Here is a 17,297-nt window from a genome sequence, read left to right as displayed (position 1 = left end):
ACCCAAAACATTCAAACACATGGAGAGTAAATAGCATTAAAAAATGAATGGGTTACCAATGAGATCAAGAAAGAAATAAAAAACTTCCTGGAAACAAATGAAAATGAACACACAACAACCCCAAATCACAGTGAAAGCAGTCTTGAGAGGGAAATGCATAGCACCACAGGCCTACCTCAGGAAATAAGAAAAACTTCTAATATATTATCTAACCCTATAACATAAAGAGTTAGATAGAGAACAAGAGAAGTCTAGAGTAAATAGGACAGAAATTAAAGATCAGAGTAAAAATAAATAGTCTAGAGAGCTGCACAGGGGAGTTTTATCAAATATTCAAAGAATTAATACCTATCCTCCTTGCATTATTCCAAAAAAATCAAGAGGACAGAACACTACCAAGTTCTTTCCACAAGGCCAGCATTATCCTAATTCTCAAACCACTTAAAGACACCACAAAGAAAGAGAATTACAGGCCAATATTCCTGATGAACATAGATGCCAAAATTGTAAACAAAATATTAGCAAATCAGATCCAGCAATATATTTAAAAGATCTTACACCATGACCAAGTGGGATCTATTCTGGGGATACAAGGCTGGTACAATATTTGCAAATCAATAAATGTTATACATCACATAAACAAATTGAAAGACAAAAATCACATCACCATATCAATAGATGCAGAAAAAGCATTTGACAAAATCCAACACGCATTTTTAATGAAAACTCTCAGCAAAGTAGGAATAGAAGAGTCTGACCTTAACATAATAAAGGCCATATATGACAAACCTACAGCCAACATCATTTCCCCTAAGAACAGGCGCAAGACAGGGATGCCCTCTTTCACCACTTTTATTCAACATAGTGCTGGAAGTGCTAGCCACAATAATCAAAGGAGAAAAAAAAAAGTAAAAGGCATCCAAATTGGAAAGGAGGATGTAAAATAGTCATTATTTGCAGATGACATGATATAGAACATAGAAAACCCTAATGATTCCACCAAAAAACTACTAGAGTTAATAAATGAATTTGGCAATGTAGCAGGATACAAAATTAACACAGAGAAATTGATGGCAATTTTATACACCAATAATGAACTCTCAGAAAGAGAAACAAACAAAAAATCCCATTTACCATTGCAACAACAAAAAAATTAAGATACTTAGGAATAAACTTAACTAAGGAGGTAAAAGACCTGTACTAGGAAATCTACAGGATGTTGAAAAAAGAAATAGATGAAGATATAAACAAATGGAAGAATATACTGTGTTCATGGATTGGTAGAATTAATATCATTAAAATGTCCATACTACCCAAAGACATATATAGATTCAATGCAATTTCTATCAAGATGCCAAGAGCATATTTCACAGATCTGGAAGAAACACTCCAAAAATTTATATGGAAACAAAAAAGACCCCAAATAGCTGCAGCAATCTTGAGAAAGAACCAAGTTGGAGGGATCATAATAATGGATATCAAGCTACACTACAAAGCCACTGTAATAAAAACAGCCTGGTACTGGCACAAGAACAGGCATATAGATCATTGGAACAGAACAGAGAACCCAGAAATCAACTCAAGACATTAACTCCAATTAATATTTGACATAGGAGGCAAGAGCATACAATGGAGTAAAGATAGTCTCTTCAATAAATGGTATTGAGGTAATAGGACAAGTTATGAAAAAAAAACAAACACAAAACTGGATCACCAACTTACACCATACACAAGAATAAACTCAAAATGGATAAAAGACTTAAATGTAACTTGTGAAATCATAACAATCCTAGAAGAAAACATAGGAAGCAAAATATCAGACATCTCAGGGAGAATTTTCACACTTTGCCTATGGTAAGAAAAACAAACAAACAAAATAAGAAAATGGGATTACATAAAAATAAAAAACTTCTGCACAGCAAAAGAAATCAGAATCAAAATGAAAAGGGAACCAACTGTAGAGGAGAACATATTTGCCAATGATACATTTGATAAGGGGCTAATTTCCAAAATACATAAAGAACTCATACTAAACAAAAGGAAGACAAATAATCCAATTAGAAAATGGGCAAAGGATCTAAATAGACACTTCTCCAAAGGGGACACACAGATGGCCAAGAGACATATGAAAAAATGTTCAAAGTCACTAATCATCAGAGAGATGCAAATTAAAACTACAATGAGTTATCACCTCACACCTGTCACACCATCAATGAATCAACAAGCAAGAAGAACTGTTGAGGATGTGGAGAAAATGGAACCCTAGTGCATTGCTGGTGGGAATGGAGATTGGTGCAGCCACAGTGGAAAAGATTATGGAGTTTCCTCAAACACTTAAAAGTGGAACTGCCATATGACCCAGTGATCCCACTTCTAGGAATATATCCTAAGAAATCCAAAACACCAATCATAAAGATTATATGCACCCCTATGTTCATAGCAGCACAATTTGCAATAGCTAAGATCTGGAAACAGCCCAAGTGCTTATCACTAGAAGAGTGGATAAAAAAGAAGTGGTACATTTACACCATGGAATACTATGCAGAGATAAAAAGAAAGGGTCTTTTATTCTTTGTGACAGCAAAGAAGGCCCTTGAGAGTATTATGCTAAGTGTAATAAGCCAGTCAGAGAAAGACAAGTATCACATGATCTCACTTATATGTGGAATCTAATGAGCAAAATAAATTGATGAACAAAAAAGATCCAGATATTGAAGCATGCAACAAACTGTTGTATTTCAGAGGGAAGGACAAGGTTTGGGAAGAGATTAACCAATGAACTTATATGCTATCCCATGGACAGACAATAGTGTGGGGAATGCCTGGAGAGGGGACGGAAGCAGGGTGGATGGGGTCAATGTGGGGGAAACAAAGGGACAGCCACAATACTTTCACAATAAAGATAAATTAAAATAAATAAAGATAAAACAATAATAAAAGCATCACTGTGGTCTGTGTTCTATTGTTTATGACAGAAAAATAAAAGAAATGCAAACTTAAAAAAAGAAAGTGTGATTGATATGTGTTATGCACACACACCAAATGGAATATAATTCAGCTTTGAGAAAAAAGGTAATCTTGCCATTGTGACAACATGAATGGACCTCGAGGGCATTATGCTAAGTAAAGTAAGCATGACAGAGAAAGACAAATAGTGCCAAGGGTTGGGTAGCAGGGGAAACAGGGAGAGGTTGGTAAAAGGGTACAAACTTACAGCTATAAGATGAATAAGGTCTAAGGATCTAAAAAAAAACATGGTGACTATATTAATAACACTGCATTGTATAATTAAAATTTGCTAAGAAAGTAGAACTTAAATGTTCTCATCAAAAAAGATAAAGTTGTTGACTTATATTCTACTTTTATTTTCTATTTTAACCAAGTAGTGGTTACTCTGTGGAGAAATTCTTGCTACATGAAACCCTGAGTCAAAATGCACTTATATATAATGTGAAGTCAGGTAGCATGCTACCTCCACCTTAATTCTTTTTCTCAGGATTGCTTTGATTATTCGAGGTCTTTTGTGGTTCCAAACAAATTTGATAATTTCTCGCTCTATTTCTTTAAAAAATGACAATGGGATTCTGATGAGGATTGAATTAAATCTGTATATTGCTTTGGATAATATGGCCATTTTAATTATGTTAATTCTGCTAATCCATGAACACGGGATATTTTTCTTATCTTTTTCAATCTCTTTTAATAATGCTTTGTAATTTTCAGTTTGCAGGTCTTTTACATTCTTCATTAAAAGTTCATTCCTAGGTATTTTTTCTTTTGGTTGCAATTGCAAATAATTTTTCATTTCTTTTCCTGAGGTTTTCCTGTTAATATACAGGAAGGCAATGGATTTTTGTACATTAATTTTATATGCTGCAACTTTACTGTATTTGTATATTGTTTCTAATAGTTTTTGGTGGAGTCTTTAGGGTTTACATATTTAGACTCGTGGTGCCTGCAAAAAGGGGGTCCTAATATATGGTGACAGAAGATTGGACTTCGGGTGGAGGGCACAGGGTACAATATACAAATCTTATAACATAGAAACCCATACCTGAAACCTATTTGTTCATGTTGACCAATGTCACCCCAATACATTTAATAAAAAATAATAATAGTAATAAAAATGCACTTATGTGAAAGGCCAGAGAAAATATCAGGAATCAGAATGATAAATTTTTCATTAGTTTTAGGAGGATAACACCTAATTCACATATTCAAGTTTCTATTCTGTAAATAACATTTAACTCTAATAATACAATATTTTATAGTCAGATACATTTTCATTAAAGATTAAAAAACAATGCCAATTTACCATTGTGAAGATTAAGAGTAGAGACACTATAAATAGGTGACATATCTCTGTACAATAGCCACTCAACAGAATTTAGAAAATTTGAGTCACTCATTCATGGGATGAATTGTCTTCCACTAAAGATTTTTGAATTATCACTCTCCATTATTGTTTCAGCCTTTTATCTTAGTTTTTGTTTCTATCATAGTGTCCAGTCACAAATGTCTTTATGTACATTAGGGATACAGCTGGCTGGGGAAATCAGAAGTGAGGGTTTGCTGGCAATACTAATTTTATTTAATTAAGAAAAACTGGTTTGTTTGCAAATTTCTATAAAAGAAATCAACTAGCAATTTCATGAAACTACTAAAAATGTAGATTTTTGACAACTAAAATTTTAAAATATGTTAATATTTTACATATCTGTGTAGAAAATGAATCCCTATTAAAATTTCCCTCAATTAATCATTCATTTAAAATATTTAGTGCTTTGTCCTGTTTTAAAAGGCTCTAATATGAAGTCTTGATTTCTCATACTGAAACCCACTGAGTCAATAGGATGACTGGACACCTACTTGTCTCCTACTGAATACTGTAATAGTACTACATTTTTGGTATATGCCATCTAAATACAGGTTAAATAGTTTAATATAAAAAGATATAAGTGTTTAGCCAACTTGTAGAAATTAGCTTCATTGCTTATAATACCTACTTGTAATACTTACTGTACTTCAAATAACAGAAAAGGAATACATGCCCACTATTGCTGCAATTCTTACCTCCTCTGCATCAGTACTGTTTAGTTCTTCTGCTTTAATTTTATTATAAGTATCCAGTATATCAGTACAGCTCTGGTCCCTAAGAAATATGATAAGTCAAAATATATTTCAATAAATTTTACAAAATAAGAAGTCAGTTCCTATGGAAATAAAGCTACTTCTTACCCAATAAATCGAAGTAAGACATCAGTTACAATTTTGGCTGCTTTTACTATAGGACTGTCTGGCTCATTGAAAGTCCTGGCATTATGTTCAATGTAGCGAACCTCCCACATTAATGCTGATATTCTCCTATGAAATAAAAAATACCTTCTGTGACACCTGAAACTAATATAAAATAATACTGAATGAAAACTGTAATTGAAATTTTTTTTAATTTAAAAAATACCTTTAGTTATTCTAGGAATATACAGCATAGAACAACTAGGTAACTAATCATTATATGTCAAAGGTGTTACAATATATAGGGTGTTCCAAAAAATGTATACACACACTTTGAAGAGTTATAAAGGCAGTGTTTACTAAAAAACATTTCATTTCTAAAAGTGAGCTATTAGCTGTTAAAGTATGTATACATTTTTGGGGATAGTAACTCATATGTGTGATAGATGTGCACTAGTAAATGTATACAGTTACAGTATTTGAAGCACAAGCAATAATTTAGAACTACTGGACTGCATATTAAAACTTGGAAAAGAACTGACCCAGGGCATAATTGATAAATAGTGATTTGACCAAATACAAATAAATAAAAACAAACTGTTGAGATAAAGTTAAAAGGATGTTTAGTTTTCAAGGGAAGAGAAGAGAAAGGAAAAAGCAGGTTATAGAAAAGAATAGATTTTTATCTAGTTATTTTTATAATATATATTATTGAATGAAATTATATGTAATGTTATAAAATACACCCAACTGGTTATAACCAGTTCATGGAATAATGGTGGTTAAGACACAGTGGAGTCTCAGGTAAGAGCTGTACCAAAAGTGGCCCTCACCTTGCTTTCCCATAATCACTCCACTCCGAACTAAAACCAAAGGAGAGAAAAAAAAAAAACACCTGGCTCTTTTTCTGTACACATTTCAGGCATAATAATTAAACCTAATTAACTGCTGTTTAATTCCTCAACAGGGGATTTACACACATGCTCAAAGTCTCTGTAGCACCTTAACAATGATAATTCTACAAACCACTTAATCTGCCTTAAATAAACTAAAGTTAACTAGTTTTTATTTCACATGTGATTTGTATTACTCATAATTTTCTCCCTGTACTTATTCCCTTCAAACCCCTTTTTACACTGGAAGACTGAGAATCTACGGAATAAAGGAAAATTAGTACTCTAAATTTTTAGAAGAAATTTTGCACTGGCTCTTTTGAATAATTATTTATACAACAAAAACACAGATCTTCGTGCATCATTATACAAAAAGAAAAGCAAAAGACATAAAGCTATGACATTTATAGTAAATGATGATAAAACTAAACAGACCTGTAAAAGCGATTTTCAAGTCTTCGCCTGATGGTGTTGAGGTCAGTTGGATATGCAACTACAGTACAATACAAGGGATAGGCACTGAGATCCACTGGAACAGCAAAAGGGCTGGCAAAATCTACAATATTATCCAAATCAAGAAAGGTAGTTATAAAGAACATTAACATTTCATGTTAACAAACAAAACCCACATAAATAAGAAGGGAGACAATACACCACATAATAAAATGTTGATGATTCAATTATGCAAATATTAGACAAATACTGTTATGATGTTATTATTTTTATTTGGGCATAGTATCTAAAACTCATGCATAATAGAGCAGTTCAAATCAGTTGAAATGAGACAAAATTAAAGGAGGACTGTGTTTAATTTCACATTTTTCTGGAAAAATGCCAAATGTCTCAAGTGATATGTTTTAGAAAATATAACTAGTTATGCCAGTAAAATATATTACTCACACATTATCTTTATCAAAGAACCCAAAGTCAGGCTCATGAAATAGCTAGAGAGCCAAATGACTCTTGAAAATACTAGTAAAAGACACCTTTTACCTGCCTTCACTATTATAAGCCACCAGAGAACTGAAAAAGTTTGTCATTACTTGGGCCAAACATATAAAAATGTTATTAAAACTAGAATCACTGTGCCTCTTGAGTTAAAATTGTCTAGTGAAAAAAATGCATGTCCTTGAGCAAAAGTTAAAATTCTGCTGGTTTTCCTTGTTCCTTCCCATCCTCCTAATATTCTTTCACATTCATCATACCGAGAGAAAGAAGGTGGTTGATGCCCTGAATAACCCGTTCACATTCCTCATCTCTGGAATGAGCTCCCCACTCTCCTTCCTGTGGTTTGTATAGCAAAGCAGTCAGTTCCTCCTGGGACACAGGAACACCAGCACCAACTTCATCTGGAAAGGCAGCTATGTATAAAAGGAAAAACCAGAAATGATTAGTTTCCAATATAATGATATTGTCATTTTTCTTTTAGAAGAATTATAATTCATTTTTAAAAGCATATTTACTTCCTTCTGGAATTGGCTCCATATCCCAGGGGCTCATCTTTTCTCTTTCATTATTGTCCCAGCTATTAAAAAATAACAAGACACAATTCAATTTTACATGATTCTTTTATATACTAGCATAATTTATATATTGGGGATGAAATTTGGAAAAGGGCAATACAATTTTCCTTAAAGTACAACTTTGCTTACATATAGATAATAATAAACCTCTAATAGAGAAAACATGATCTACCAATATGAAACTTAGAAAGCAGTAAGTTTATTCTTAGTTTTACTTAGCTTTCTTTTTTATTCCAATCAAGGACATATTCAATGTTAAGCCAGCATACAGAATAAAAAGTTATCTTTGGAAAATTCCTTTCAGGTTAAAAAGGTGATTCAATAAATCACTAATTTCTGTGAGATAATCTACATTATCCTAACAGCTTAAGTATTATAACATCTCCAAAATTTTATTATTCCCCTTTGATATGCAATATGGAGACAAAGATTAATATTCACAGAATAAACATTTTCTATCATATTTGACAAAAAACTTTATTAGGAATATTATAATTAGGAATATATCATGAAGAACTAAAGTAAATGTTGTAGACAAAAACCACATCCAAACATAATACAGTCATTTCTGTCTAGAATTCACACTATCAAATAAAAGTCTAGGTACTAATATTCATTGCTATATTCCAGCTGCAACAATTATTTTAAACACTGAATTAATTTCAGTATTCTTCATAAAATAATAAAAAATCCTGTCTAAAATACAATTACTTACAAGAAAATCTGGACATAAGGGAGATAGAAGTAAGCTTTCAGTTTCTGCTCTGTTTTAGCAGTAACATTCACCTGTTTTATTATCAGATTCTATAGGCATTATGATTATTTTCTTACAGTTATAGGTCTTGTAAGATTAGTTAAGTCAGGTAAAATGACATTATTCCTGGTAAGGTTTATACAAAGTCCATATAGCACTTCAGTATTATATAGGGCATAAAAGACCATAACTGTACTTACTGAACACTGTAACACTGGAAAGAACTATCAGGATACTCTGGTTGAAAAGGCTGCTGACTCTCCACAGTCCCAAACCACCAGGCATCATCTATTATACTGCGGAATCTATCACCTGCAATGTTTTTAGAAATTCTTACAATGGTGCTCTTGAGAATAAAGCTCTGTTCCCACTCTAAATTTATATTTTTAAGGTTTTTTTATTAAAACCCTCACCCAAAAATTTTTAAAATTGATTTTAGAAGTCGGGCGAGAGGGAGAGGGAGAGGGAGAGGGAGAGGGAGAGGGAGAGGGAGAGGAGAGAGAGAGAGAGAGAGAGAGAGAGAGAGAGAGAGAGAGAGAGAGAGAGAGATGAAAGAGAAACATCAATTGGTTGCCTCCTGTAAGCGCCCTGATCAGGGATCAAACCCACAACGTGGGTATGTACCCTAATGGGGAATCAAACCTGCCACCTTTTGTGCACAGGATGACACTCTAACCAACTGGGCCACACTGGCTAAATTGTGATATTTTGTTGAACCCAGAAATAGCATCGTAACTACCGTTGTTAAAGGTTTCAATCTGAGTTTTGCAAATAAGTGAATTTTACATTTTACCTTCTTCAAGGATTTTGATTTCCAGATACTAGCTATCTTTTTAAAATAAATCACATATTTCCATGTTGTCTCAAATAAATGCCACCATATATAATTTAACTTTTATCAATCACCTGAAATCATCATTAGGCACTCTACTTCTTGCATTGTACCTATGTTACACCATTTGTTTCTTCTCTTTTTTGCTTTTTGCCTTTAAAATCACTTGATACTAGTCTTCTGTTCTAAATGGCTAAGGATTACAAAACCATATCATTGTAGAAAAAAAGTTCCTTCCAAATAAAAGATAACTTAAACGTACTAACAGCAAACATTTGCATAGTTGTTTACTTTGCGTCTGGTACCATTTTAAGTGCTTTCTATATATTAACTAATTTACTGCTCACATCAATCTCATAGGTGTGGTGTCATGTGATTCCTATTTTAAAGATAATGGAATTGAGGCACAGAGAGATTAAAAACTTGCCCAAGATCAAAAGCTAATGAGGGGGAGGGAAGGAAGTAGAAGGCAAGAGAGGGAGAAAAGGGAGGGGTTGAAAGAGAGATAGAAGGAGCAAGCTGTGGTGGGAGGAAGAGAGAAAGAAAGAAAACCACAATCAGTAATGTTCTGTTTAAGAGCCCAAATATTAAGTACTCTATTTTAGGACAACTAACATTTGATAATTTTCTTTTTAATTCAGATTTGTATTCTAACAGATTAGAAAACTGCAGAAGGCTTAGAGGTTATATGATACTAGAGGCCCGATGCACAAAATTCGTCCAAGAGTAGGCCTTCCTTCCCCCAGTTGCTGGCACTGGCTTCCCTCTGGCACTCAGGACCCAGGCTTCCCTCACAGCCCTGGCTTCATCCGGAAGGTCATCTGGTCTAATTAGCATATTACGCTTTTATTATTATAGATATGCAATGTGCATAAAATCACTAAACATAATTGAGAAAATATCTTTAATTTAATTTTCCTAATTTGGCTAACAGGTTTTTCCAGCTTACATGTTAAACTAGTTTCTTTCTGTTAAATTGGAATTAAAGTTACTTTACCTCAAACTTAATAGTCATTAAGTGAGAATTCTATACTTACCGATCTGCCAGTTCCTTTCTTTGGCTTCATTATAAAACTGATGTAGCACAAGGAAGTCAATGACATCTGGCATATCATGATACCTGTACAAAAATTAAATCACCTATGAACCAATATACAGATATAATAGTATATGTTACTTACTAACTATCCACGGATATATGTTTAAAGTGTAGCCATTAAGCAAAATGTTGTAAACCTCAAGGTCCCTACAAAAGTCTTGACTTAAACTCCATCTGCTTTGCTTTGTTTGCAAGCACCCTGCCTATTGCTGTATCACTTCAATGATATAAAGATGTCAAAGAAGGTTATTAAAGTTTCATATAAGTTATTTTCACTAAGGACTTTTTAAGAAAAGTATGGCCATGGCCAGGGTGGCTCTGCAGAATGTCAGCCTGCACACTAAAGGGTCTCGGGTTCGGTGGGAGGCAACTAATCAATGTGTCTCTCTCATATTGATATTTCTCTCTCCCCCGCCCTCCCTTCCACTCTCTCTAAAAATCAATGGAAAAAATATACTTGAGTGAGGGTTAACACACACAAAATATAAATTGATGTTATTTTGTCTCCTTAGATTTCAAAATTAACTTTAAGAAATGTGCCATTGACTAATTATTCCTATTTTTAACAGAAATAAAAGCAACTAGGGTGTTTCAAGTATACTGCTAGGTACTTATAAAAGGTTTTTCTTTTATTCCTCACAAATATCCTGAGGAAGATATTAACATTTCCATTTTATAAATAAAGGCATGAATTGAGAGAAGTAACTTACTCATGAAAATATATACATTATGTTAAAATATACATTTGCTATATATATATATATATATATATATATATATACACACACACACATATATATACACTCTTTAATAGCCATTATATATATAGCTGTTTAAGTAAAAACATAAACCAAGAATTAAACATTAAACCTTGTTCTTTAAAACTCCAAGCCTATAGTGCTGTAGTGTTTTCTCTCATATCAAGTCTTGTACTCTGCAGAATACAAAATAGGGATCAACAAACACACAACACACACACACAAATACACAGAGCTACTCACTTAATGGAAAAAGACTCTCCAGTCATTTTGCCTGAAATGGGGTCCAGAAATGCAAGCTTCAAGCAGCATAGTGTAGGTGGTCCAACCTCATACTTGATTCCTACAATCTTAACAAACTCTTGTTCCTATTTATGAGAATACCAATAAACTATTACTTTAAATATAAATACCTTTCTAACATTTACATATTATTTGATCATTATTGGAACAATTTAAAAATTATCTGAATAACCAACAAATACTCTTGACCCTTATTAACAGGTTATAGTTTAGTGCACGGCTCTAAACCAAGGATAAGCAGCAGAATTCCCTTGGGAAACTTTAAAATTCATGTTCCTAAATCCTAGCCCTATAGAATAGAAGAATTCAGTAGGTCTAGGGTACAACTCAGTCATACATATTTAAAGAAAAGAACTTCTCAGGGAACTATGATACTCTGCCTAGTTAAGAATAACACATCTGGCAGAAATACAGTATGTAAATAATGCAGGTGGACATGTACGTGTATGTCTGGGGAAATGAGATACATTTCTTAACACCTACAATATCATTTTACAGTACCACTCTTATAGATTGGTTATCAGTCACTCTTAAAAGATGACAAAACTGAGCCTCATGGGTACAGTGATTTGCTTGCCAGTTCTACATTATTAAACAGCAGAGCTAGGACTGAAATTCAGGTCTTATTCCAAAGCCTAGGCTTTTGCACCACACATATGCTAACTCCTATAATTTCCTAGAACCACAGGGTTAGAATCTAAAATAAGAAATCAGTTTTATTCATGCCCCTGATTCTAAAACAACCAACCAAACAAAAATTCAACTTTCATCTGATTCAGAATAGATGGTAGCATCCCTATCTCCCAAGAGATGATTATGTAAAGCTTACTTGATAAGATACTTTAGCATCTCACAAACTTAATGCAATTTTTACAAGTATTTAAATCTTTACTTCAGTAAATGTACACATTTGTATCCTTCCTGCTAAGCATCCTCACACATAAATCCTTCACTTACCTGGAAAAACATTGTAAAATTGCTCTTTTAACTCCTTTTTCAAGTAAAAAAAAAAAAAAAAAACCCAAAATAACAAAACACATGTATATAAACCTATGCAGAAATGATGGTGTATATATCCCTATGCCTGTTTGTGTGTATGTATGTATGTATAAATAAATGAACATGTACTTATAGGTAGAAAACACTTCTCTAAAAAGATACATACCTATTTTACTCAATACAATGAAGCTACATAGGTACTATATGAAGAGAAACAATCCATAAAGCACCACAAAGTTCTGAGCTTCTTGGGATTTGTGATATTTACTATATCCTAAAGCCGCCAGAACTTCCAGGGTGTTTATAGTCCACACACGTAGTCAGTTTATAGAGCCTCTAGAATGTACAAAATTTTGAGGAAAATATCCATACGAGGGAACTACTACTTTGCTCCTATTATAGAATGGTATATACTGAAGGACCTAAAGCTTGAAGGAAATAAGGTGAAATAATCAAGATAATAGGTGGCATACAAATTTTGGGAAACAAAATCTAAACCATAACACTCAGCTTTATAAGAGTACTAGAGGCCCAGTGAAGAAAATCCATGCACTGGGGAGGGGGGGGGGGTTGAGCGGGGGGCCTCAGCCCGGGCTGCACCCTCTCGCAGTCCAGGAGACCTCAGGGGATGTCTGACGGACGGCTTAGGCCCACTCCCCATGGGCCACTGTGCTTGCCAGCTGTGAGCCCGGCTTCTGTCTGAGCGGTGCTCCCCCTGTGTGAGCACACTGACCAACAGAGGACAGCTCCTGGGTGGCCAGTGCGTGTCACAGTGAGCAGTCGTTCCGCCATCAGGCGGAAACCGGCTGTCCAACATCCCCCAAGGGGTCCTGGATTGCGAGAGGGTGCAGGCCAGGCTGAGGGACCCCACTGGTGCACAATTGGGGCCAGGGAGGGACACGGGAGGTTGGCCAGCCGAGAAGGGACTGCGGGAGGGCTCCATGGCATGTCTGGCCCGTCTCGCTCAGTTCCAATTGGCCAGACCCCAACAGCAAACTAACATACCGGTCGAAGTGTCTACCCCGTGGTGGTCAGTGCACATCATAGTGAGCAATTGAGCAGCCTCAGCATATCATTAGCATATTATGCTTTGATTGGTTGAATGGCTGACCGGACGACTGGACACTTAGCATATTAGATTTTTTTTAATTTATTAAGGTTATTACATGTGTATATATCTTCCAATTGCCCGCCCCACCCCACTCCCATACATGCTATCACCCCCCAGTGTCTTGCGTCCATTGGTTATTCTTATATGCATGCATACAAGTCCTTCGGTTGATCTCTTATCTCCCCCAACCCTCCCCAACCTTCCTGCTGTAATTTGACAGTCTGTTTGATGCTTTACTGCCTCTGTATCTATCTTTTTGTTCATCAGTTTATAATGTTCTTTATTATCCATAAATGAGTGAGATCATGTGGTATTTTTCTTTCATTGACTGGCTTATTTCACTTAGCATAAAGCTCTCCATTTCCATCCAGGCTGCTGCAAATGGTAAGAATTCCTTCTTTTTTATAGCAGCATAGAATTCCATTGTGTAGATGTACCATAGTTTTCTGATCCAGTCATCTGCTGACGGGCACCAAGGCTGTTTCCAAATCTTAGCTATTGTAAATTGAGCTGCTATGAACATAGGGGTGCATATATCCTTTCTGATTGGTGTTTCTAGTTTCTTAGGATATATTCCTAGAAGTGGGATTACTGGGTCAAATGGAAGATCCATTTTTAGTTTTTTGAGGAAACTCCATACTGTTCTCCACAGTGGCTGCATGAGTCTGCATTCCCACCAGCAGTGCACAAGTGTTCCTTTTTCTCCGCATCCTCACCAGCACTTGTCGTTTGTTTATTTGTTGAAGACTGCCATTCTGACAGGTGTGAAGTGGTACCGCATTATCATTTTGATTTGCATCTCTCAGAAAATTAGTGACTTTGAGCATGTTTTCATATGGCTCTTGGTCTTCCTTCTGCCTTCTTTAGAAAAGTATCGATGTAGGTCCGTTGCCCATTTTTTATAAGGTCGTTTATATTCCTTTTATTGAGCTGTATGAGTTCCCTGTAAATATTGAAGATTAAACATTTATCAGTGATAACATTTGCAAATATGCTCTCCCATACAGTGGGCTTTCTTGTTTTGTTGATGGTTTCTTTTGCTATGCAAAAGCTTTTTGTTTTGATGTAGTCCCATTTGTTTATTTTCTCTTTAGTTTCCATTGCCCTAGGAGTGATATCAGTGAAGAAATTGCTTTGGCATATATCTGAGATTTCTCTGCCTGGGGATTCTTCTAGTATTTTTATGGTTTCCTGTCTTATGTTTAAGTCCTATATCCATTTTGAGTTTATTTTTGTATATGGTGTAAGTTGCTGGTCTAGTTTCATTTTTTGCATGTATCTGTCCAATTTTCCCAAAACCATTTATTGAAGAGACTGTCTTGACTCCATTGTATGTTCATGCCTCCTTTGTCAAATATTAATTTAGCATAGTGGTTTGGGTCAATATCTGGGTTCTCTATTCTATTCCATTGGTATATATGCCTGTTCTTGTGCCAGTACCAGGCTGTTTTGAGAACAGTGGCTTTGTAATACAGCTTGATATCGGGAATTGAGATCCCCCCTACTTTGTTGTTCTTTCTCAGGATTGCTGCAGCTATTCGGGTCCTTTTTTTATTCCAGGTGAATTTTTGGAGAGTTCTTTCGAGGTCTGTGAAATATGCTGTTGGTATTTAAATGGGGAGTGCACTGAATCTATAAATTGCTTTGGGTAGTATGGAATTTTAATGATGTTGATTCTCCCAATCCATGAACACAATATGCTCTTCCATCTATTTATGTCTTCCACTATCTCTTTTTTCAAAGTTCTGTAGTTTTCTGTGTAGACGTCTTTTACCTCCTTAGTTAAGTTTATTCCTAGGTATCTTAATTTTTTTGGTGCGATGGTAAATGGGATTGCTTTCTTAGTCCCTTTTTCTGTAAGTTCATTATTGGTGTATAGAAATGCCATAGATTTCTTGGCATTGATTTTGTATCCTGCTACATTGCCGAATTCATTTATGAAGTCTAATAATTTTTTGATGGAGTCTTTAGGGTTTTCTATGTAAAGTATCATGTCATCTGCGAATAAGGACAGTTTTACTTCTTCTTTTCCAATTTGGATGCCTTTTACTTCTTGTTCTTGTCTAATCGCAATGGCTAGTACTTCCAGTACTATGTTGAACAGGAGTGGTGAAAGCGGGCATCCCTGTCTTGTTCCTGTTCTTAGGGGGAATGGTTTTAGCTTTTGCCCATTGAGTATGATGTTGGCTGTGGGTTTGTCATATATGGCTTTTATTATGTTGAGGTATGATCCTTCTATTCCCACCTTGCTGAAAATTTTTATCAAAAATGGGTGTTGGATTTTGTCAAATGCTTTTTCTTCATCAATTGATATGACTATGTGGTTTTTATCTCTCAATAGGTTTATGTGATGTATCACGTATATTGATTTGTGGATACTGTACCATCCTTGCATTCCTGGGATAAATCCTACTTGGTCATGGTGTATGATCTTTCTGATGTACTGCTGGATCTGATTTGCTAGAATTTTGTTGAGGATTTTGGCATCTATGTTCATGAGGGATATTGGCCTGTAATTCTCTTTCACTGTTTTGTCTTTATCTGGTTTTGGTATGAGGGTGATGCTGGCTTCATAGAATGAGCTTGGAAGTGTTCCTTTTCTTGAATTTTTTGGAATAGTCTGAGGAGGATATGTTTTAGTTCTTCCTTGAATGTTTGGTAAAACTACCCTGTGAAGCCGTCTGGCCCCGGGCTTTTGTTTGCTGGAAGCTTTTTGATGAGTGCTTCAATTTCTTCCATAGTTATTGCCCTATTGACATGTTTAGATTCTTCCTGATTGAGTTTTGGAAGGTTGTATTTTTCTTTTTTTTATTTATTTTTATTTTTTTAAAAAAAATATACTTTATTGATTTTTTTACAGAGAGGAAGGAAGAGGGATAGATAGTCAGAAACATCGATGAGAGAGAAACATCGATCAGCTGCCTCCTGCACACCTCCTACTGGGGATGTGCCCGCAACCAAGTTACATGCCCTTGACCGGAATCGAACCTGGGACCTTTCAGTCCGCAGGCCGATGCTCTATCCACTGAGCCAAACCGGTTTTGGCAGGAAGGTTGTATTTTTCTAGGAATATGTCCATTTCATCCAGGTTGTCCAGTTTGTTGGAATAGAGTTGTTCAAAATATTTTTCAACAATCCTTTGTATTTCTGTGGGGTCTGTTGTTATTTCTACTATTTCATTTCTGATGTTGTTTATTTGGGTCCTCTCTCTTTGCTTCTTGGTAAGCCTGGCGAGAGATTCTTCAATCTTGTTTATCCTTTCAAAGAACCAACTCTTGGTTTTGTTGATCTTTTGTATTGTTTCTTTGGTCTCTATGTTGTTTATCTTCCCTCTGATCTTTATTATTTCCTTCCTTCTGCTTTCACTGCGCTTTTCCTATTGCTCTCATTCTCTTTGAGTTGTAGAGTTAGATAATTTATTACCATTGTTTCTTGTTTTTTACAGTAGGCTTGTAGAGCTAAGAACTTCCCTCTCAAGACTGCTTTCGCTGTGTCCCATAGATTTTGGATTGTTGTGTTTTCATTGTCATTTGTTGCCATGATGTTTTTTATTTCTTTTTTGATCTCTCTGGTAACCCAGTCATTATTTAATAGCATGCTATTTAGTCTCCAAGTGTTTGATTTTTTGGATTATTTTATTGTAGTTGATTTCCAGTTTTATGCCATTGTCATCTGAGAAGATGCTTGATATTTCTATCTTCTTGAATTTGAAGAGACTTTGCCTGTGTCCTAATACGTGGTCTATCTTTGAAAATGTTCCATGTGCACTGGAGAAGAATGTATATTCTGT

At 35.0% G+C, this 17,297-nt stretch overlaps 1 protein-coding gene across 1 annotated transcript in view; it reads right to left on the bottom strand.

The window, feature by feature from the left end:
* The window catches only part of BRWD3 (bromodomain and WD repeat domain containing 3), a 173,030-nt gene that overhangs the window by 31,441 nt on the left and 124,292 nt on the right, over positions 1-17,297 (bottom strand). Inside the window, exons 26-33 of the mRNA XM_080653837.1 lie at positions 11,338-11,462; positions 10,275-10,357; positions 8,606-8,717; positions 7,592-7,653; positions 7,334-7,489; positions 6,564-6,684; positions 5,239-5,364; positions 5,074-5,152 (exon numbers count right to left, since the gene is read on the bottom strand). Coding sequence (XP_080509963.1) covers positions 5,074-5,152; positions 5,239-5,364; positions 6,564-6,684; positions 7,334-7,489; positions 7,592-7,653; positions 8,606-8,717; positions 10,275-10,357; positions 11,338-11,462 — 864 coding nt within the window. The remainder of the gene's footprint in view (positions 1-5,073; positions 5,153-5,238; positions 5,365-6,563; positions 6,685-7,333; positions 7,490-7,591; positions 7,654-8,605; positions 8,718-10,274; positions 10,358-11,337; positions 11,463-17,297) is intronic.

The sequence above is a fragment of the Plecotus auritus genome (genome assembly GCF_963455305.1).
Source record: "Plecotus auritus genome assembly, chromosome: X".
NCBI lineage: Eukaryota > Metazoa > Chordata > Mammalia > Chiroptera > Vespertilionidae > Plecotus > Plecotus auritus.
The sequence above is the reverse complement of the archived record's forward strand: the minus strand, read 5'-3'. Positions and strand labels throughout refer to the sequence as shown.